Here is a 24,578-nt window from a genome sequence, read left to right as displayed (position 1 = left end):
TCTATAGGTTTGAATAATACAGAAATTAAGAAACTGGTAAGTGAGCAGTTCAAAGACTATACTGATCATGTTCTCTCTCCTTCTATTTCATTCTTTCTTCTTCTTGTTTTTTAAATCCCTACTTTCTCTCTTATACTAGCATCAGTCCTGAGGCAGAGAGGACAGAACTGGGCTGGGGAAAGCTGAGAATTTATACCCCTCTGAGATACTTACCCTCCTTTGAACATCCTCACTAAATCAAACATTGTTTATATAAAAGTAGAATGAAATTTGCATTTTGGTTTTAGAATAATTCACTGAGCATTATTACATAAATGCTAAGCCCAAGGCTTAATGTTTTAACATGTATTATCCATTCTAATCTTCACAACAAACATACTAGTTAGGAATCATTATAACTCCTTTTGGATGAGAATATGGAAATCATAGAGTTTATAAGCATGTTTCTTAACAATCAAATAACTCTTGAGAAAACTGGGAATTAAGTCTGTCTCCAAGGATTTCAGAAGCAGTTTTCTTACCATTTACTTAGAAGTTCCTAAATTCAGAATTTAAAATCAGGTGGGCTTAGGTTTGAATTGTTCTCTTCCTCTGAATAGATACATGTAACTGAACAGGTTACTCTCTAATCTGAGCCTCAGTTTCTCATATGTAATGAAAACATAACTTGTCCTGCAAGATTTTGACAATTATATATATTGTATCATAAATGCTCAGTTATAGGTGCTTAGCAAATGAAATTATTTTTATTAGATTCATGAGAAATAGCCTCAACATTTTCACTTATTTTATTGTGGAAGGGCATTTTTCATTTTTAAATTTTTGGAAGTGATATTTCCTGATGCCAAATGCAGTGAAATAAGCTATTAGTATTCTTTTAAGATATTCTCTGTTTTCTTTTTAAATTAATTATCTAATTCTCAAAGTATTTCCATATTTAATATTTTTATAAATCTTAACTTCTGAAAAGGCCTGAAAATGGTGAAAGTTCGTCATGTCTTAAAAGGCAGGCAAACAAATAAAAACTGATATAAAGCCCCTATTTGTCACTTTCTTAAGAATCACTTAATCAATCAATGATTATTTATTTGACAAATGCTATGAGACTCATACTGTATGAAAAGAAAATATGATCTCTTAAATCCATGGGAAATGACTATTCTGAGAAATTTAATTCAAAGATACACAGAATTCCATCTATAGAAAAGAAACTAAGATTTAGTAACCACCATTATTTGGATTGCTGAGTATGTTTAACTTAATAAAATGACTGAGATATTTAAGGATGTTTTCCAGAATTTTGAGACTTAAGTCACTATTTCTAAATGCAATGGCCACATTAGGAATAGAGACTTTGGATTTAGAGGTTAGCCCTCTGAGCTTACCTCCGACTCAGTCAAGTCTTTTACTCCTCAAAGTATGTTCTGTTTACAAGAAGCATGACTATCATGTGAGCTTTTTAGAAATGGAGAAATCAAACATCACCCCAGACCTATAGAATCAGAATATGAATTGAACCATGTTCCCAGGTAGTTCACATGCATACTAACATTTGAAAATGACAGTCTAGTCTATTTGTCTTTTTTTTTTTCTGGTATTTACAAGCACAAGATTTGTATACCTCCAAAAAGCAAAGAGGTGTTCTAGATATCCCATGCAAAAATGTGGGTATTTTCCTGGCTTAAAAGTATTCCATATCTCTTCCTAATAAATAGTTATCTGAGTAAAACAAAATGCCTCCACTATCAAGGAAGGTTGGGCTCAATTCTAATTATCCACTATGAACAATGGACTTTAATCAGTCTTATATTGTAAATGAGCAGTAGTTTTTTATTTATCAGAATTGTTGGTTAATTAAGCAAGGAAATTCTCCAGGCAATGTATTTCTGGATGTAGGACAAGAGGCAATGAAGGATATGTAGAAGGTTTAGTAACTTGCCCATCATTTTATACAAGTGCACTTACTCCCTTGCAATGTGCTGCCTAAAAGGGTCTCATTATGCTTAAACTAAAGGAAATATCAGCACATGTAGGGGAAAATTTCAGCCTTGATCATTTCCAATTGCAGCCCTGAGCATTGTTCGAGTATTAGACATGTTTGTTTAAATACAAATCGGAAAGTTCCACTGTTGCCCAGCATTTGAAATCTACTTGGCAATTTACCTTAGAGCAATATTTGAATAACAGAAAAGTTTTTAATAAAAAAAAATTAAAGCAACCAGGAAAACAAAAACAAAAACCTTACTTTCCAAGGGCAAAACATTCCAGTTTTACAGATGAATCCTTTGCAGCTTGTATAGTTTCAGGAAAACGCACTTCAATCTTTGGTTCATATTCCCCCATCACACCTGTTAAATATCAAAAGAGCTAGCAGCATTTCTGGAGAATACAAATTTTCTATGAAGTAAATGCTTCATTAACCAAAACCTGATTATTTCTTCTTAATAAGAATTAGGGTTTTCAATTAAGAATTTGATACATATAGATTCTAAAATGTTTCTGTGTTTTCAAAAGACCCTTCTCTAGTGATACCCATATTTATCTACCTTTGACAGAACTCAGAGAGCCAGATCTGATTTTAAGAAATAATGTAAATAAGGAATTTTTCAGCTATCATTGTAAGAAGTCCACTGCAGTAGGTCTTAATCCAAAATAACGGCATTTCTGCAGCAAAACATAAAAAGTCATAACATTAATTGAGATCAGAATATAAATATTCATGTATTAGTACAGTAAGTTTTGCTGCTAAATAAGTTTGCCATATACCTCTAAAACTTTGTTATAAGTTTTAAAATTTTCAATCCAAGGAATTGAGGATATGTGCTAAGATAAGAATAAGATAGTGGTATAAACCACTGTAAATCCACTACCTACCAGAGAAGTTGTATCAGAAATATATCTGTAGGCTATTCGCATTGTCTTAATTAATTTTATCAGTGACATCTCAAGATTATTTAAATACTTTGATCATTTTTAATTTATACACCAAACACCAGATTAATACATTCCTAAAATAAATAGATTGTAGGGGGCTAATATAATTGCAGAAAAAGTAAAAATTACAAAATACATATGAAATTAAGATACTTCATTTTTAAGACCTGGATCATTATAAACATTTAAAGAGGTTATGGTGAGAAGGTAGTGAGTACTACTTCATTCAACTAAGTTGATAGGTTCTATTCTTTTTTGCTTTCTTGATGTCTGATATTACTTGCATGCTCACTTTTAGAAGAGATTCAGTTATTATATTATGTATTATGCTTCTGCTCTATTTTTACCATATATGTATTCAAGGGAATAGAGGGGATAGAAGAAGGAAGAAATTAAGAAGGGAAGAAGCAGAAACTAAGAGTAGATAGAAAACAAAAAAAAAAAAAAAAGGAAAAACATGGTAGAATCTCCAAGTGTATTGTTGGCTCATAAATTTTTCCACTTGTAAATAGGAGGACTCATGGAAGGAGAGACATTGGACTTAGGAATAAGTCTAATGATTGCTGAAATCTTAATGAAGACCTTGCAAATATATTTAGGTGGTTAGTGATTATAAAAACCCTATTATAAGAACTCCTTCTATGGGACTTGTTTCACAATTCTGTTAGCCTTTATTAGCGCTTTATTCTTGCTTTTCTTCAGCTCTTTGGAGGGGAGAAAAACGCCATGAAATATTGCATTTCAAGTCCTGAATACAATCATAAAATGCACCAACAAATTTTCTATTTTTATGAATCCCACTGTGAACATTTAATTAAAGAAACAACTAGAAAATTTTTCTACTTCAATGACTTCCTTAAACTTTCTGGCTCTCTAAATCTTGTACCAGCTATGACTTGACTAAGCTACAAAACTCGTCAGAGATTAGTCTGAATTATGTTCCGTGGAGGAATACAATTAGTATAAATCTTGTGTTTTGTTATTCTTTGGAGTGCTCATAATTAATGTTAGTCTGCTTTGCTTTCCTTGGATATGAAATTTTCCCTCCATTTTGCCAGCCATGTAAATAAAAGGTGAACAAAAAAAAGGGCAAATATGGAAAATAGGGGGCATTAAAAAGTAGCTGTAACATATGTTCATTAAAAATATATTGATTCAATTATATGTCTGGCAGCACCCACACGTGCACACATACACACACGCCAACTCCCCCGAACATCATTTTGGCTTTCACAAAGTAGTCTTTAAGCAAAAAAAGACAAGCTGTTTCAATGCCAGAAAGGAGATGGCTTGGTATACCCAGAACCATGTATATTGCACCAGGTGGGTGAATTACAGAATTTTTTTATTATACTTCTGATTTACATATTTGTGAATTGGACCTAAACTCATAGATAATGTGGCTCCGTCAAACAAGAAGGAAGCAGAAAGCTTTGGAGATCTTCCCAGGCTTTAAGGGCCACAGATAAAGTATATTCCCAAGATAACTCATTATCTTACCATCAGTGCGCTGCACTAATGGAGTGGGTGGACCTTGAACACTTCTCTGGGCCTCCTTGTTTGTTATAAAGCAAGTGTAGTTGCCCACATCTGATGGTTCCACTTTGGCAATGTACAAGTTTCCCGTTTCTTGAGATACAAATCGCCTATTGTCCTCTTGGACGTATAAGGGGTTATCATTGAAGGTCCATGCATAAGATAAATCTGAAAAACAGAAAAAGAAAACCAAAATCATACTTTCCTTACTGCATTCATTCATATCTGAAAATTCTTTGTCTTACTTCCCCATAACTAGAAGAAAATTGTGCCTCTATTTGCTCAGTCAATAACTGTCATCTGGGGTAATTGTAATGTTCCCTTACATTGAAATATATCTCAGTTTTGATGATAAATTATCTGGGCACTTTGCCATCATTGACGTTTTGAGATTAAGGATGTAACAATAGGATGTTAAGAAAATACGTGGATGAGTTTATTAAGAAATGCCATAAGATATATATACACTGAATTCCTTCAGCAAAACTTATGCTGCTTCAAAGCAGTGTTTCTCAATGCATTATCAGAAGAATTAAGCATACTTGCAGGTACTTGTTAAAAATTTAAGTTTAAGAACTCTATCACAGATCTTGAAGTTCATTCATTTGATCATCATATAATTTCCTTTTTATTTGTATAGAGACAGTGTCTCACTATGTCGCCTAGGCTGATCTCGAACTCCAGAGCTCAAGTGATGCTCCTGCCTCAGCCTCCCAGAGTGCTAGGATTACAAGCATGAGCCACTTCACTGGCCTGATTATTATATAATAATAGCAGCTATTCTGTGACAGTTTTAGGTCTTAGAGTAAAACCAAACAAAACCTGTGCCCTATGAAGGTCACATCATTTACTGCTAATTGCCAATAATGTGGATAATCTCAATGTAGGATGACATATGCTTTGACAAAGGCATTATAGGCATTTTTTCTACAACTGCAACCACTACTGGATTTCTATCATCACAAATTATTTCTGCTGTCATTTGTATGTTATAGAAATCAAACAGGATGGACTATTTTATGTCTGATTTCTTTCATTTAACATAATTTTAAGGTTCATCTATTGTTGTCATGACTATAAGTCCTTTCTTCCATTAAATTGTGTATGGTATTCAATTTTATGAATATATCCTAATTTGTTTAGACTCCTTTCCCTTGATGAGCATTTAGATTATTTCCAGATTGAGGCCATTATGTATTAGGCTGAAATAAGCATCCTTGTCTAAGACTGCCTGTGCACATTTTTATTTTTTCTTGGCTAGGCTCCTAAGAGTAAGCCATAATGTAGATGTATGTTTAACTTAATAGAAAATGACAAAAGAAGTTTCTAAAGTGGTTGTACCAGTTTATACTTCCACCAGCAATATTTGAGGTTTTCAGTTGTCCCATAGCCTCACAATAATCATGTGCTGTCAATTTCTTTTTTAGCCAGAAATATTTGAGCAAAGGCAAATATTCATATGTATTAAAGTTTAGTGAATATAATTCTTCGTGAAGCTAAAAAATTAGCTGTACTGTGAAAACTAGGTAGAACAGAACTATGTCTAGGGAAGTGGAAGAACATAGTTGGTCCAAACAGGACCCCTAGAATAAGTAGAGTGTATAGGTACTCGAGTTGAGAAGGGGAATGCACTGCAGCTAAGTAAAAACAAAAAAACCCTCACTCATGAGTGAAGGGCCCCTCATACATTTTGGAATCATAGCTCACAGGGGAGCAGTTTATGCATCTTGGAGCCTCTTGTCCAGAGAGCTGAGTTCCTATTTGCCAACTGTACTTATATTAAAAACTGGCACAGTAGCAAGACATGGCAGAAATAGAAGAAAAGAATTATTTCTGATATGTTCCAGTAGGCTTCCTCAGCTGGGAACAGACCATCTGAAACATTCTTCACTAACCTTGCTAAATTTAAATTACCAAAAGTAAATAGTGGCAAAACAAACTGACACCAATTTTAGACTTAAATCTGATCTGTAGAGACAAACTCTTGAAAGTGGGAATGAAGGAATATTGTCATTTTATCATCTCTTCCAACAAGAAAAAAAATGTACAAAGCATGAACCATACACTTAAGGAATGAGATTTTTAGGAAGAAAGAAAGAAAGAAAAAAGGGAGAAAGAAAAAATGGGAGAAAGGAAAGGTGAAATGAAGGAAAGAGAAGGAAACAGTGAATCTATTAATAGTGGAAAGGAGCAAAAGAATTAATTTTTCACAACAATTTATAAATAATGTCAGTAAAAAGGAATTTATCTCTGCAGACAGAATCCAGATATCATTCCCAGAAATGAAGAAGACATGAGGTAAAGATTTGCCCAGGAATAACAGTAACACAGCAAATGCTACTTGTGCACGAAGTGAGAAAATGCAAAAAGTGTCATTTAACCTATAAAAGTAGTGTCGGGTAGGAAAAAATACCTAAGCAGCAGTTTTATGTAAAAGCATGTTATGAGTGTGGGAATGTGTGTGTGCGTGCGCAGTGTGTGTGTGATGTTTATGCAGATTATTACATTTAAAAACATGAAGGTGTATACAGTGGTTTTCTCAGAGTGGGTGGAGGGAAAAACAAAAGGCTTTTACTCCCTTTGCAATGTGTTTCCGTCATATTAGAATTTTAAATTAATATCCATTTTTTGGTGTAAATTGAAGAAATAAACAACGGGACAAGAATAGTGTCGGAAAGACTAAACAGCAGAATGAGGTGCGACTTGTAAAAACAGGATGGATAACATTTCTTATTCTTACTCTGAACTGTTCAAATTGGTGTTTTATGTTTTATTCAGGCATTAGTTCCCAAACCTGATGCACATTAGAATGACTAAGGAAGCTTGTTAAAATACAAATAGCCAACTCAATTTTTAGCAAGTTAGTTTTATTTATTCTGTCTAAGCTGGGTATTGTGGAATCTGTTTTTGACACCCTCCAAATGACTCATGCAATTGACTAAAATATTTTGTTCAGAGCACCCATTATTGAAAGAGGAGTTAAAAATCTCAAGTTTATCAAGAGATAAAAAACAAAATGTAGCAAAGCCTATTCATAAAAGAAAGGGGTACAACCTTGATTTTAGCACTGGAAAAAAAGATTTTGGAATCATATTACAGCTGTCTTTATACATTGAAGGGCTGCCACGTGTATAAAAATTTAAATAAAACCCTCTCTATCGATGTTCAGAAGGCAAAAGTAGGACTTACGGCTGCTGGAGGTGACAGAATGCTGTTAGATTTAATATAATGAAGAACAGTCTAAATTTTAGGATAGTGGTAGATGATTTACTAGGTAGTGAATTCTTTATCATTAGACATGATCAAGCAGTGTATGGATGAACACTACTTGAGATGTTGCAAAAAAAAATATTTTGACAATGGATGGAGGTTAAAGCTTAGCTTCTATGAATGGTTTACTCCACCCTCAACATTCCTTTGATCTCCCTAGGAGAGTCTATGCTTTTCTATCAAATATGCATAAATACAATTTGCTTTTTATTTTTGAAAAATGCTTTGAGATTCTTATGCTGTTCTCATGTATTGAGTCTTTATTTTCTTTTGCAAGTCCCTGTTGGAGTCTTTCATCGTTCCATGTGGTCTCTTGCTTCAAAGTTTCTTTACTGATGTCCTTTGCTGCCTCACTTCTAAGCCTGTTGCTGTCTCCACGAAAGAGATACTCAAAGGGTTTTTGTTTGAAACCAGAGTCATCTAGATAATAAATTTTTTTTTGATATAAAAAAGAGGGAAAAAATATAGTTCAGATTCTCCTGTTGTCATTGACTACTCATCTTTTGAACTTTTTGTGAAATAAAGACAATCTTGAGCAAATTCCTAGGGCCATGTCTCAGCTTATGGATCCTTATTCAATGCCTATTTGTGAAGAGAAATAAGCTTTAGCTCTCTGAAATCCAATGTCACCCCTTTCACTTAACAAAAATTACAGGTTGCCACTAGTGCCCAAGAAATCTTTGTATTCTTCAACCTGTAATCTTGTGACCAGAGGCTGTAATTTTCCTCTCTCCTTTGGTGAATTCATTTTTACCTTAGCTGCTAAAACTTTCCAGTCTATTCCTACTTGTGGTGTAGCATTCTTTAATAGTGGAATATTTAGAAGCTTCTGGAAGAATCTAGTCCAGAAATAAGAACAATTATATAAAGATTAATAATAAATTTTGAAAAAACTTTCATCATGCCAACAATTGCTTTATGAGGCTAAAACATATTGCTAACATCTCCGCTATAGAGAGAGGGTTCAGGAACTAACAGTATAAAGGTAATTTCCCAAAACTGTATTCATAACATGTGGAAGGAGCAGGGCTTGAACCTAGATCCTGCAGATGCCAAATCTTCGCTCTTTTTCTAATGATACTGTCAGATGCCTTTGAACCAGAGCAACTCCATCTTGAATAGGGGCTGTGTAAAATGAGGTTGAAACTTACTATTGGGTTGCATTTCCAGAAAGCTAAGGCATTCTAAGTCACAGGATGGGATAGAGTGTCAGCACAAGATACAGGTCATAAAGATCTTGCTGATAAAAAAGGCTGGAGTAGAGAAGCTCACTAAAATCCACCAGCACCAAGAAGACAATGAGAGTGACCTCCGGCTGTCCTCACTGCTACACTCCATTAGCACCATGACAATTTACAAATGCCATGGCAACATCAGAAAGTTACCTTAAATTGTCTAAAAAGGGGAGGTGCGAATAATCCACCCCTTATTTACCATATGATCAAGAAATAACCCTAAAAATGGACAAACAGCAGCCCTCAGGGCTGCTCTGTCTGTAGAGTAATTCTTTTATTCTGTTACTTTCCTAATAAACTTGCTTTCACTTAATGGACTCGCCCTGAATTCTTTCTTGTGCAAGATCCAAGAATCCTCTCTTGGAATCTGGATCTAGACCCATTTCCATAACAATGCTTTTCTACTTTTCAATGTCTTTAAAATTGGTCCTCTTTTTCTATGTTCATTACCTCTCCTTGGCTTTTCCTCCTCAACTTTAACCTTCCTTCCCAAATCCCAAGATCCACAAGTAACCAACCCTACTCACATTCTAAGAGAAGTATTCCTCACTGTTCATTTCCTCCCCCATTGACATTGCTTGTCCTGCATCCAATTTTTTAAGAACCTCATAGATTAATAAGTTAAACTGCCATTTGAAATTACTGTAAAGTACTTATTGCTAATATTAGCAGGGAGTAAAACAGACAGAAAACTTGAAGAAGTAACTTTTCCCTCTTAAATGGGCCTCTCTGAAGCAGAGGTTCTAAAGCTTCACCATGCATCAGAATCTCTTGGAAGACTTACTAAACACAAGCAGTTGGGCTCCAGCCTCAGACTTTGTGATTCAATAAGTCTGGGGAGGAGCCAAAAAATCTGCATTGCTAACAAGCTTCCAGGTGACGATAACAATGGTGGGTCTGGATCTACACTTTGAAAATCATTGATGAAAACGGTAAAACTCAGTCTCTGCATAATGACACTGGGAAGGGAAATACCTGGATTTAGAACAGTTGGCCACCTGGTATATTTGTGTATGAGTGGTGTGTTGGAGTCTGGAGGAGAGGCTGTTTCTCAGTTTCTAAATTCATAAAATGTCTGGGATAGCAAGGATTTGTGAGACCTGCCAGCCCAACAGCTTCATTTTTACAAGTGAAGCAGCAGAGGGGAATAGAGTTAGCAGCAGCCCTGGGAGTACAATCCAGGTGCCCTTTTGTGCCCTCTGAATTGGTGGAGATGTAAAGCTCCAAGTCTTTGCTGTCATAGTATTTCTCATCCTGCCCTGCTCCCTTGTTGCCATGGGCTGGCTCTTGCCTTCATCTGAACAGCCAGCCTGCAATGGGGGCTTTTATCTATTTTGCTCCAGCATCAGCCACTGCTGTGCTTAATTTGTATATCTTTTAATAGGGAAAGAAAAAAAAAACAACCTTCCAAATTGGAAGTTTAAAAACCTTCCCATTTGGCTTTTCTTAATTAAATGTATAATTTATGAGCCACTTAGGTTGAAACCATTGAATTTTTAAATATTTTCACCACCATCTATGACAGTTATCGGTTATTAATGATTGTGATGCATTTTCCCTGTGATGATTCAGCAGTAGCATTAGAGCTGAATGATAATTGGTCCTTCCTGAAACATTTTTTGCAGTTTCACAATGACACCATCTTCTACAATTTTATTATGATTAGAAATGGCAGATCTGCAGTAAGCAATTGAAGACTCTATCTGCTGTTCTCTCAAGCATACAACAAATCCTATTTTCCCTAGAGCATGATGATGTTTTGACATCTTTTACAGCCCTATATCTTGTACTATAATGTTTAAAATACAAACAAGAAAAATACATGCAATTATACCCATTATATAGCATGTAATTTTTATTAGAGAAAAAATGACTCATGATAAACATTAACACGGAGAACTTCTATGGGCACTGTAGAACAGATCTCAAAATTGGTAGCATGTTTCCTGAGGTAGAAAATTAATGAATAGAATAAAGAACTTGAAGTCTAGTGTTCAGATTTACTGAGTAAATCCCCCCTTTGGAATAGTCCAGAATGTGTGTACTTTACTGCAAATCTTGTGTAGTGCTCCAGGGTTAAATGTGACTTGACTCTTGGATGGTAAATCATGGTTATGCTAGCTCCGTGGCAAAAACCTAATCCAAGAATAATTCCTTCTCTAGACTGAAGTCTCTGATACTAGTCCCGAGGAAGTTTATGATGCAACCCAGAAAAGGGCCTGGCACCTTTAAAATCCACTCCTATTTGAATTCCCATTTGTTCCACAATTACTGCTTGATCACCTGGATTTTTTTACTGGATACCTTCTGATTTATACACCTACTGTTTGAATCAAGGTGATGGTGGTCTTCATGGCCTACGAATGACAGCTAAATAAGGTGTCATAGGTTAGTATTATTGTTTAGTTCCAAGGAACTATAGAACTGATTATACACTGACCAACCATACTTGGAGAGGGAATGAAAACAAGCTGTTCCAAGGCAAACCCCAAACTGGGGTTCAGCCTGGGAGTCCACATGGGTTCTTGTCTTTGCACAGGAAGGAATTCAAGAGCCAGCCAACAGTAGAAAGTAAAAGCAAATAGAAAGTAAAGGAATAAGAGTGGTTAGTCCATAGGTGGAGCAGCCCAAAGGGCTGCTTGCTGTCTATTGTTACGGTTATTCCTTGCTCATATGCTAACCATGGGGTGGATTATTCATTCATTTTCTGGGAAAGGGGAGGAGAATTCCCAAGACTGAAGGTTCCTTCCACTTTTAGACTATATTGAGTAGCTTCTGGAAGTTGCCATGGCATTTGTAAACTGTCATGCCATTGGTGGGAGTGTCTTTTAGCAAGCTAACGTATTATAATTAGCAAATAATGAGCATAGTGGAGGAGTAGAAATAGCTTTTGTCACTATCTTGGTTTTGCTGGGTTTGGCTGGCTTCTTACCACATCTGATTTTATCGGTAAGGTCTTTTGACCTGTACTTTGCAAAACCAGTCCCACCAGACTCTTATCTTACAGCCAGCTTCTGAGTGAATTGCTAGGAAACCTCCAATTGTCAGGAAGACGGAACAAGTGATAGGATACAAATATACTAGGACTAGACTTTATGGATTAAGTTCATCCTTTATGGATGAACTTAATTTGGTGAATATAAGAAATGGGCTGTACCAGTGGTTTTTAACTAAGGATAATTTTGTCCTTTAGAAGATATATGGCAATATCTGAAGACATATTTTTCTCACAATTGGAGGAGCGAGTGCTGTTGGCATCTAGTGAGTAAAAGCCAGGGATTTTGCTAAACATCTTAACAATGTGCTGAACAGTTCCTCCAATAAAGAATTACTCCCTGTCTTCCCAGCCTCTGGCCCTACGGCCACAAAGTATACCAGTGTTGGAAAACCCAGACTTCTACACATAGTAACAGATTGCAATAAGAGAGTTCTGTTTGATGTGCTGGAAAGCAAGGAAAAGAGTCTTTTTAAGAGTGAATGGAGTCTGAAAGTGGAGGGAAGGAATGTGCAGCGTGGGACTCAAAGAAATAAACTTTCTAGAGAGGTGACTGACCAGCTATGAAGAGTGGGAAGAGCCATGAGTTTCCTGGTTTTAACACCATACACTAAATTTAGGCAAATCGGTTAACCTCTCTGCATGTTGTTTACATAGTCACCAGTAGAGACAAGAACTCTTGCTATCTCCTTATGTTATTTAATAACTTTTAAGGATCTCTTATGGACCAGATTATGCCAGACAAAATTAGAGAGTGGAATAAATGCACTGGTGTTTAGACAGAATCTTTGGAATTCCAGAGACAAGATTTGGCCAAGTTATGTTGTTAGTTTAGTTTAATTAACTATAGTTGTTAGTTAACATTAACAATTTTAACACAATGCTCAACTTGTAAAATTGAGATATCTTCCCTTAAAATGTTAAATGAGTTGAGGTATTCCAAATGCTGAGTGGAGTGCCTAGTACATAGTAAGTATTCATAATCTTATCCGATTATATAGTATTAAATATTACTTATATAAGGTGAGTTCCAAATTTAGCTCTTTAAACCAGATCTTTTGGCCTAGACATGTAATCCAGCTGCTTGCTAGAAATTTTCACTCATATCTAATTGGCATATGAACATTACCATCTCCTTAAACAAATTCCTGATTTACTCCATCCCTAAACCTGCTCCCCCTTCATCAACTCCACCCCAATAAATGATACCCCATTTTTCCAGTTGCTCAGCCCCAAATCCTTGGAGTTATCTTTGACTCATCTCTTTCTCTTATAATCCTCATTTAATTTTTTCAGAAAATTATTTTAGTTATACCTTATAAATACATACCAAAGACTGGCAATTATCCAACTGTCTATGGCAATCTACTTGGTCCAAGCCACCATTATCTCTCACCTGAAATAACACAATTACTTTTTAACTGCTTGTATTCTTGCCCCTCTGTGGTCTACTATCCAGAGTAAATTTTTAAACATAAAAGTCAGAGAAAGCACGTCATTGTGCTGAATATCGTCCAGTGAATTTTAATCTCACTCATGGGAAAAGGCAAACTTCCTAAAATGTCTGAACGTAAGGCTGTGTGTCCTCATTTCCTCTCGTGTTTGCTCATTTTACTTCACGTATACTGATCTCATTGCTATTCTTGCGACATGCTAGACATGGTTTCCCCACAGGTTCTTCATGTGTGCAATTTCCTCTGCCTGAACTGCCTTCACATAATATGTCTTACTCCATCACTTCTTTGTCTGCTCAAATGGCAGTGAAACCTTCTTTTATCTTAGAATGTACAATAGCAACATCTATTTCCTATCCCCTTTTATTTTTCTTCTGGCTTTTATTACTACCTGTAATGCATTATATTTCTTTATTATAAAATTCATGGAACTATGTCTCTCTTCTCCACTTTATCACTAAAATGCAAAAAAAAAAATGAGTGACAGTAACTACACAATAAATATTTGTCGTATGAATAACAAGTTCAATAATGATGGTTATGGTTATTATCATTATTATATTATTATACCAACAGGCAACTATTGGGCCTGTCTGCCTTTTACACATTCACAGAGACTCAAGTAACATACCCGCTGTCAATTCGACCTACCCACTAAGACAAAAGCACCTTCAATTACTCCAGAAACAGCCAATACACCAACTAGAGGAAGGGGATATTAAAATTTAGCACTTTTTTCTCTACATAATTTTCCTCTTTATTCTATAACACAATTGTGAGGCTTTGCTTGAAGTGACTTTTAATTTAAGTGGAATTGTCAACATATTTATTGATGCAAATACAAACAGCAGGCTCTGACAGTAGTGCTATCTTCCTGCTACAGACATAGATGATCCAAACTTCTGGCATCAATTCAATAGTTCTAAAAGCCTAAAAGTTGGATTTGAGGAGACAATGGACCATTTCCTCTATATTATGCAGCAATCAGAAATGATGAGTTTGTGTCGTTTGTAGGGACATGGATGAATCTGGAGAACATCATTCTCAGCAAACTGACACAAGAACAGAAAATGAAATACCGCATATTCTCACTCATAGGCGGGTGATGAAAAATGAGAACACATGGACACAGGGAGGGGAGTACTAAACACTGGGGACTATTGGGGGGGAAAGGGGAGGGCCCGCGGGAGGGGGAGCTGGGGAGGGATAGCCTGGGGAGAAATGCCAAATGTGGGTGAAGGGGAGAAAGGAAGCAAAACACACTGCCATGTGTGTACCTATGCAACTGTCTTGCATGTTCTGCACATGTACCCCAAAACCTAAAATGCAATAAAAAATTTAAACCTATAATTTTTATGAGCCCGGGATTGAGAGTTTTATATCCATCCAACACAGGGAGAGTGTTCTTTACTTTGGATAAAGTGAAACTATTACTACATAGTAAAGGTGATTTTAATTATTGTGGATAACATGTATTATTGCTTCATTCTGCCATTTTTAAATAAAATTTCCTATGCGGCTAGCTTAACTCACCTGACCCTTGAAAGTTTATTGACTGATTGTTTTCATATTTCTCCTTCACTTTTGGTTTCAAGGGCATTATGTTTTTTCCAAAATTTAAAAGAAATTCTGCCTTCAGCTCTGTTGCAAATAGTTTGTGCAGACTTTTTGTGACGAGTACTGAAACTTGACAAAATCTCACTCTTGGGTTAAGTGAGAATCCATGGTGGAAAGACCTCTCTGCATACTGCTCAAAGTTCAGCCAAAGGCTCGGTGATACCATATCCCCATAAATAAATAAAATAAACATAAAATAAGTTTTGTGGGCTGGGCATGGTGGCTCACACCATAGTTCCAGCACTTTGTGAGAACAAGGTGGGCGGATCACATGAGGCCAGGAGTTGGCAACCAACCCCATCTGTACTAAAAACACAAAAAAGTAGCTGGGTGTGGTGGCAGGTGCCTGTAGTCCCAGCTACACAGGAGGCTGAGGCAGGAGAATCACTTGAACCTGGGAGGCGGAGGTTGCAGTGAGTCTAGATGGCTCCACTGCACTCTAGCCTGGGCAACAGGACAAGACTCCCTCTCAAAAAGAAAAAAAATTTTGTGTTGTTTCTTTCTGTTGCTTGACCCAAAGGATGACCTTAGAACCCTGCAGGGACATAGTAGAAGATATGAAATATTTTTGTTTGGCCAGCTACTAAATTTTTGTTCTGCCAAGCACTGAGAAGCTAAAGGAGAATTGAATTTTTCTGAGATGGGTGTCCAGATGGAGAAGAATTATAATAGATAATTGAGAGACTTGTTGGAGATTGTTGGGAAGATGCAGGAAGTCATAGCCTACCAGTAAGAGCACCTTTAGGAGAAATGAAGGAAATGCCTAACAGGAATCTTTGAAGTTTGTAATCAGGTGTGCATTTTAGTCCTCTCTGTTGTGTCCTTACAAAGCGTTGTTAAACCCACATTTCTCAGAATTTTACAGATAAGACTTTTTGGGAAGATCGGAACAAGAGCTGAGTCTGGTCCTAAGGTCAGAGATTCAGTTACAATCACAAAACCCATCTGTGATTAGGAAATAGGATTAAAAAACAGATATACTCCTCCACTCAGATTACAGAGAATGGGGCCTATTCTGCTTCCATATTTTGAAACGATAAAATAGAGTGTCTTGGACTGTGTCCTGGCGTTATTGCCTAGGTTCATTTTCTTTTTCACTGTGATGCTTTCTGTGCTAGAATAGCCTTTCCCTGTCAAATCCTCCCTTTATAGAGGGGCAGCACATCTGTGTTTGTGCTTCCAAACTGGGGAGAAAGTATCCACAGAAGGTCTATACTGGAGTCAGTTCTCCTTTTGTTTATGCAGAAGAAAGGACAACTTTGTAACAGTGTTTATTTGGTTTATGTTGGTTATTTCATGGGGTTGTGGCTAATCATTTACATGGAAAAGCCATCTAGACATTTTACTGTTTTGTTTTTGAAAACTGAAGCCATTCTTTTCTGGGTAAATTTATAAAATTTAGCGATGTTGATACTTTTTCTAACTCTCTTATAAGATTATAGATATAGACATATAGATATACAGATATCACACTAAAATGTATTGGATAGGCTTTCCTTGTTAAAAAAAATGGTTTGGTATATATTTATGTGAATACACTAAAAAGAAAGCATAAAGAATTCAGGATGTTCTGATAATAGCAAGTTTAATATGATTTCTCCCTTGTTGCAGAACTCCCCGTGAGACTCATTCTTGCTGACTGGTTATGTAGAAAAAGACAACAGACTAAATTGTCAAAAATTTGATGTAAAAATTTCAGCCTTTGCCAAGCACCGTGGCTCATGCCTGTAATTCTAGCACTTTGGGAGGCCGAGGCAGGCAGATTATGAGGTTAAGAGTTTGAGACTAGGGTGGCCAACATAGTGAAATGCCGTGTCTACTAAAAATATAAATAGTAGCTGGGCATGGTGGTGTGCACCTGTAGTCCCAGCTACTAGGGAGTCTGAGGCAGGTGAATCCCTTGAACCTGGGAGGTGGAGGTTGTGGTGAGCCAAGATCGTACCACTGCACTCCAGCCCGGGCAACAGAATGAGATTCTGCCAAAAAAAAAAAAAAAAAATGCATCCTCTGTGGCCCTCTATCTCTGTGAAGTTTGTGGTACTTTTCTTTATGAGAAGCTTTTTAAATATTTACACATGAAATTTAAAAAATAATTTGGCCATGCCAACATTTACTTTACAGTCCCCTGTTAACCCTGTATGCCCCCACAATATGTTTCTAGGACATTGCTCTGTGAAAGCCATATGTGGTAGGAAATATAGAGCTTCTAGGGAGATTGTAAATAGAAGACAAAATATTTGAAAAAGGTATTGTAGGACAAAATTCTAAGATGACCTTCAATGGCCCACGCCCTTGTATAATTCTCTTCATCAGAGTGGGAGTGGGACTTGTAATAGGATGAGAGATCACGCTCATGATTAGATAAGATTAGATGGCACAGGTTGATTCAAAGAAACTGACTTCAGCTTTTGTGGGCATGATTTTTATCTGGTAAGCCCTTACAAGAGATGGGGCTCTTCCTAGCTAACGAGGTTTGAAGTATTTGGGGGACTTAATGTGAGAGAGATTCTCTGTTGCTGGCTTTTACAATGGACAAATGTTCATTGCAAGAAATTCAGCAGCCTCTACAAGTTGAGAGTGTCCCTTAACTGCAAGTCATCAAGGAGACAGGGACTTTAAATTTAGCAAGAAACAGTTTTCAGCCAACAAATATGCTTGGAATTGTGATGAGATGCTACTTGTAACATAATTAAATTTGGGGCCAAGCATGGTGGCTCATGCCTGTAATCCCAGCAATTTTGGAGGCCAGGGCAGGCGGATCACCTGAGGTTAAAAGTTCGAGACCAGCCTGGCCAACATGGTAAAACCCTGTCTCTACTTTATATTTTTAAATAAAAATTAGCTGGGTGTGGTGGTGTGCACCTACAATCCCAGCTACTCAGGAGGCTGAGTTAGGAGAATCACTCGAACCCGGGAGGCAGAGTTTGCAGTGAGCCGAGATCTTGCCACTGCACTCCAGCCTAGGAGACTCCATCTCAAAACAAACAAACAAACAAACAAAAATTGGTATCAGACATGTTTGCCCTTACTTCCATGCAGCAAAAGTATTCAGTTACAAAGGTCTTAATTTAAGGCAGTTTTTGTATATCTGTAATGTAACTTTATGTCATTGATCCCAGGGGCACCATTATAATGAGGGCCTTACATGCTTTAAAAAGATCAACATTTCTTTAACATTGATAGGTGACAAGGTAATGAACAAGTGTCCCCTGTCTGGCTGCCTTATATATCCGTATATATATATATTTTTTATTTTTTACATAAACAGCTGATTCATTTACAAATATTTGACATTTCTTTTACTCCCAACTAAACAAAACTTGAAAACAATTTTCAAAAGTGTAAAGAATCTTTGAATAATATCAGAGCATAAAATGACATAGACTGACAGCAGAAACTGATATGATTTTGCATATTTTGTCATCTTAGATTACTGTGCTGGAAAAGAGTTTTCTATATAGTTAAAAAATCAGCATCAACAAAAAGCCTGAGCAATTTTGTGTGCTCTGCAACCGTATTATTTTATCTCAATTTAGCATTAAAAGCACTGCAACTCTTCCCCTGTCATTTCAGGTGAATATAATGCCATAATACTCTGTTATAATACTGAATAAGATATTGCTAACTTTGAATTAGCTTTCTTTTCTTTTGCTAGTGAAAATTTATGAGGTTGTATAAAAATAATAATAGAAAATACTTTCAAGTTTCTCAAGGCTCATACATAATATTTGGTTTAACACTAAAAGTAAATTGCTTAAATTTTATTTTTAAATGTCTGTCCTATGTATATTAAAAGTTCTCCTGTTCCAGAGTGGAAATCAACTATAACAAGGGTAGTGAGAGTTAAGAGCTGAGGGTCTGGGAGACAGACTTCCCAGATTTGAATACTGGCTTCATTGCCTGCCAGCTGCGTGACCTTGGACCAGTTAATTAACCTCTTTCTACCTCTCTATAGTGTACTGAGCCTGTAAAACAATAATTATACTTACATATCTCTTGTAAGTTTTTGTCAAAATTTAAGAATCTAATACATGTTAAAGTCCTTGAGTCTGTGTTTTGTATAGTCAGAGTGATATTGGATTGTACCAACTGACTCCATGGATGTTTTCACATTACCTCCTCCAGGTTCACCATTAGTTGAGAATCATGACTAAGTTTACCAAATCATGTGAAATTTGGGACACTTCTTCTCAAAGGGATGAGAATCAGTAAGTGGTTTGGATACCTGACAACAGGCAATCCACTCACCAATCCAAAGTCTTCCAAAGTAGAGGTTGGTATTTATTGCTTGATTTTTACTATTGCTGGGAGACATTCTGATTTGGTGCTATACAGAATTTGCTTCCAGTTAATGCGTAATTATCTCCTTCAATAATTAATGTGACATTACCAAGAGGAGTGTTGGTTGAAATATGCTTCTCCATAGAGGCCAAAAATAAAAATGTAGTAACAATCTTAACTTTCTTTACTTATTAAACTACTAGTCATTACACTACTTAATTTACATTTATTAGCTCATTTAACATTTACAACAAAACTAAACACAAACATCAGTTAATGTTTCTATTTTATAGATGAGAAAAGCAAGCCTCAAGGTGGGTTAAATAAATTGCCCCCTTGTCATGAAGTTTGCCTGTCACAGCACCAAATTATAGCTGTGGTCAGTTTCTCTACAAAGTCCTGGTACTCACCCTATGTACAATGCCATGCTGTATCTCCTTAAAGACATATTTGCTGTGTGGCCACTTGAAAAAATATTTTTAGTAGAAAACATTTGAATATAGAACTGCTTGTATGCAGTAGATGAGCTTGACAAGATTTCACAGTTCCTTTGATTTGATGAAAGGTTATCGTTGACTCTAAGACCTGATGTGCTCACGTCACTCTCCAAGTGACCGCATTAATGATGTGACCCAAATTACCCCATCATACCTCCAAAATGTGGTGGTGGGCCACAGAGAAGCACCACACCTTGACCTTCTCGGACAGATACTGTGCTTCTTGTTTTAGTTTCAAAGTCTTCAATATCTTGGAAAACAAAGAAAATCAGATTTATAATTAGTTACTTTGCAGAAGAAACATTTGAAAGAAGAATCTCCAGAGTATTTTTATTATTAAGGGGAATGAATAGTCATACTTTGCTGATCAGAAGTCAGTTGACAATCAATTTAACTGCACTGATTATTATTTTGCAAAATCTTGTGTTTCTTTCTTCCTTTTTAATTAAACACAGTATGTGATAAAGACAATACTGACTATCTGTTTACTTTTGTTCTTCCAGTGTATCCTAGCAGGAAATCTGTTACACCCAACACATATTTATAGGCAAACCTGTCCAAGGAAGGTGTGATTTTAAAAAGGTATGTCACAAGTTTGCCACAGTCTTCCAGCATCTTAGATTAATGGTTGCCATTTTAATCTGTGGTTGGCGTCTATGAGAATTTAGGACGTAATAATATGAGGGAAGGAGTTCTTTGTGACAGAACCAATGAGACAGAAAGTATATTTTCAATTTTCTCTTGATTTATTCCTTTACAAAGCAGGCTCATAATCTTATTTGGAATGTGGTGATTTCCTACATAACAGAATCACAGAAATTCAGAGTGCTTACTAGCTACCTTGTTAAGCCATCCATCTGAGGCTTACATCTTTCCACCTTCCTGAAGAATAGTCACCCATTCTCCTAAATTGTTTAACTTCTTTGAGCCTCAGTTTCTTTACCTTTAAAATCCTTTCATTCATTCAATCAGTTATTTAACGAGTTAACCTACTGGGCTAGGTGTGGTGGCTCACTCCCGTAATCTCAGCACTTTGGGAAGCTAAGGAGGGAGGAATACTTGTGGCCAGAAATTTGAGACCAGCTTGGCCATTATGGCAAAACCCTATCTCTACTAAAATTACAAAAATTAGCTAGACACAGTGGCACACACCTGTAATCCCATCTATGTCAGGAGGCTGAGGCTTGAGAACTGCTTGAACCCAGGAGGTGGAGGTTGCAATGAACCAAGATGGCACCACTGCACTCCAACCTGGGAGTTGGAGCCAGACTTAGTCTCCAGCCTGGGCAACAGCGTCAGACTCAATCTCAAAAAAAAAAACAAAAAACAAAAAACAGAACCTACTAAAAGACAGAAGTTGTATTTAGGGCAGAAGGTTTAGTTGTGAATAAAACAAGCAGGTATTTTACGCTTATTGTGCTTACCATCTAATTGGAAGATCAGAAGATTGTTTTTTTTTAAAAATACATCATTTACAAATTGTGGTAAGTGTTCTGAGTGTAGACTGAAAATGTCTACCAAGATCTATTCTCCCTTCTCCCATAATAAGTAGACTTGTTGATCAAACATGCTTGTCTAACCGGAGATTACATTTCCCAGACTTCTTTGCAGCTAAATATGGCAAGCAAAAATGATGAGTGAAACTTGCACTTAGTATGTTTGGGAGGAAATCTCCACAAATTTTGATGTTCCTGATCCACCTAACACCACTCCCACCTAAATTGCCAATGATATGGGAGATCTTGAAAGCCATGTGTTGAACACAAAAGAGCCACCATTCACCTGGGCATTTGAGTGACTACCTGGAGTAGAAACATGGCTAACCTGGAACATCAACTTTAGATCATTATATTACATATAAGTGAACTTCTGTCTTGTTTGAAGCATTTGTTTTTGGGTCTCTGTCACAACAGTTTAACTTTTTACCCTAAGAGATCCTGTAAGAGAAAAGAAGAGAGCACTAATCTGACAGATAAGAAAGAGACAGCCATCCAATGGTGATAAGAAACAAGGAAAGCATTTCTTCCAGAATGAAAAAAAACAGTACTAAATTTCTGGATAGAAAAAAATGCAGGGAAGTTTCATGGCATTGAATAGAAGCCAGTGTTGTTAAGGCATAACGGCAAGGCTTCAATGAAAGTGCAGTAGGAAGCAGGATATCGTGGGCTTTGTGTGTATAATATATTTGCTTTAAATTAAAAAATTAATAAAATGGATTGGAAATAATTTAATAATATAGCAGTGCACATTGTTGAATCATATATGGAACATGCATAGAATGTCGTATCATTGAAGATTAGAGAGAATACATCAAGTCTAAATGGTTTGACTTGGAAGATTCTTAATGTCATGTTTCTAAAATTGTCACTAAATATTGACATATCATTATCCTACTATGGAAGAAAAAACAGTAAAAACTTAATATAAGCATCTTGTTAAATTGGTATAAAGTTATAGAATGGACTTTTTAAAAAATGCACATTGGTTATCTTAGAGGAATGGATAGGAGAGGTGAAAGTAGAGATTACCCATCATGTGTTCTAAAGATTATATATTGTACATTTGTTTTGTTTTGTTTATTTTATAACAACCTTATTGTGGTCTACTTGAAATAAATTATTGGTATTATTTAAGGGAATTCAAGAATTTCATTTTGTGTCTATTAAATTTTTATTATCCATGAGCTATCTAAGTGACAATATTACAAATAATTATTTGTAAAACAGGGGTCTCCAACCCCAAACCATACAGCCGGAGGTGAGTGGCAGGCAAGTAAGCAAAGCTTCATCTTTATTTACAGCCATTCACCCTCACTCACATTATTGCCTGAGCTCTGCCTCCTATTAGATCAGCAGTGGCATTAGAGTATCATAGCACACAAACCCTATTGTGAACTGCACATGTGAGGGATCTAAGTTGCACACTCCTTATGAGAATCTAAAGCCTAATCATTTGTCACTGTCTCCCATCACCCCCAGATAGGACCATCTAGTTGCAGGAAAACAAGCTTAGTGCTAAGAATGGGATTTATCAGTATATACATCATATTTGAAGTCATAGCTATGAAGGTAAACCTGCTGGGGTGACTCTTAAACTTTTGGCATGAGCAAATTGGTGGACAGTTGTCTTGGAGCTAACCTTGAAAAATATCTATATAGAGAGGTAGAGAACCGTAGAGATGAGTGAGAGTGTGTGCAAAAAGCAACAACTAGAGGTGGAATAATATGTGAGCATACAAGATAAAACATGTTGGTCATATGTGATATTGGCAAGAAAAGTTTCAATAGAGTTTGGGGAGGAGAAGTGGACAGTAGATAGAAGATAAGGACATGGAGATCACAGTCATGAGAACTCTTGAGTTGGCTATGAATAAGAGATGAGATTTAGGAAGAATACCAAAGGGTATGGAGGGTAAGGCCACTATACTGAAATAAATGATCAAGTAAAGAAAGAGATTGATGATTCAGGACACAGATAGAATAAGGTCCTTGTAAAGCCCAAAAGGTGATAATGAGAGCCCAGTGGAAGGATTGGCCTTTGTAAGGAAGGAGAACCCAAAACAAAATATATATGTGCTTATGTAAGATGGACTGTAGAGTTTTTGCCAGGTTAGATGAGAAAGTTTTTGGGGGGTAGTTTCAAATTTTTCAATCAAACTGATGGAAGAGGGTTAGGCAGGTCATTTACGAAGATAAAAGATCCAATGAACATACCTATTTTAGCAGGGTTGTTATAGGGATTAAATAAAATAATGAATGTAAAGTATCTAGACTAAAGCCTGGAATATTGGTAATTACTGCTACTGGGTAGTGGTAACTACTATTATTATGACATTCCAAGTGGTTAGGGCCAATCATTACATTTTCCTCTGCCTGATACAAAGTTCAGATACACTAATCTAAAAACCCAAGATAAATACCACATTCTAGCTCCAATAAAATTTTTGTAGGTAGATGATTTTAGTTGAAACATCCACAGTTTATCTCTACTAACTATATTACTTTCCATATCAGTGTTCTTTTAGTAAACATTACTTTCAATCTATGTAAAGTATTAGTTTAATAAAATAGATTCACTAGTTCTGATATGTAAGTTTAGCAAGTCTTATATTTTCTATACTTTTAATAATAAAAGTACTTGACTAGGATACTCTACTGATCCTCAACTACACCCCCTTCCCTTTCTCCAACTGCTCTCAATCAGTAGTCATTAGCTTTATACTAATCTAGGACCCGACATGCCTGCCATGTTTCTCATAGAGGAATTCACATCAAATATGCTTCCTTTCTTCTTTGGCCATGGAACTAAATCAGCCTACATATGTTGGCACTGTTGATGTCAACTATTGCCTTGACTTAGGGGTCCTTTATGACTTTGGCTTGCATCAGTTTAAATGTGACTCCTGAATAAAAATTAGCCTAATAAACTTTATTTTAAAAAAATACTGACATCATTGTTTCTGTTTCTAGTAATAATCACCCTAGGTGACAATTTTAAGGGTTTTTTCCTTACTATTGTTTTTGAAAGGTCCCATTAAATTGTGACTACATTGTAATGGTCACAAAGACAAACACAGTCACAAAGGATTAATGAGAATTTGAATGATTCTATGAAATTAACAAGCTTTGGATTGAATTCTCTCAATGTCACATTGTCAGTGCTCTACAATCCCAGGGACATCAATCATCTTTTCAGTGTTAATCAGAAGTCATTATAACACACTGTTGATAAGAACACTGATACGTTAATATATTCTGTG

At 36.2% G+C, this 24,578-nt stretch overlaps 1 protein-coding gene across 15 annotated transcripts in view; it reads right to left on the bottom strand.

Annotated features, from left to right (window-relative positions):
* CNTN6 (contactin 6) overlaps positions 1–24,578 on the bottom strand; it is a 527,574-nt gene that overhangs the window by 98,215 nt on the left and 404,781 nt on the right. For 9 of the 15 annotated variants that reach the window (XM_078350141.1, XM_078350142.1, XM_078350139.1 and 6 more), the window contains 3 exons: positions 19,974–20,069; positions 4,435–4,638; positions 2,246–2,348 (listed from right to left, as the gene is read on the bottom strand). In XM_078350141.1, coding sequence (XP_078206267.1) covers positions 2,246–2,348; positions 4,435–4,638; positions 19,974–20,069 — 403 coding nt within the window. The remainder of the gene's footprint in view (positions 1–2,245; positions 2,349–4,434; positions 4,639–19,973; positions 20,070–24,578) is intronic. The other 6 variants (XM_078350148.1, XM_078350147.1, XM_078350145.1 and 3 more) reach the window with 1 other exon arrangement.

Source organism: Callithrix jacchus, chromosome 15, assembly GCF_049354715.1.
Source record: "Callithrix jacchus isolate 240 chromosome 15, calJac240_pri, whole genome shotgun sequence".
Taxonomy (NCBI): Eukaryota; Metazoa; Chordata; class Mammalia; order Primates; family Cebidae; genus Callithrix; species Callithrix jacchus.
Note: the sequence above shows the minus strand (reverse complement) of the source record. Positions and strands in the feature narration are given on the sequence as shown.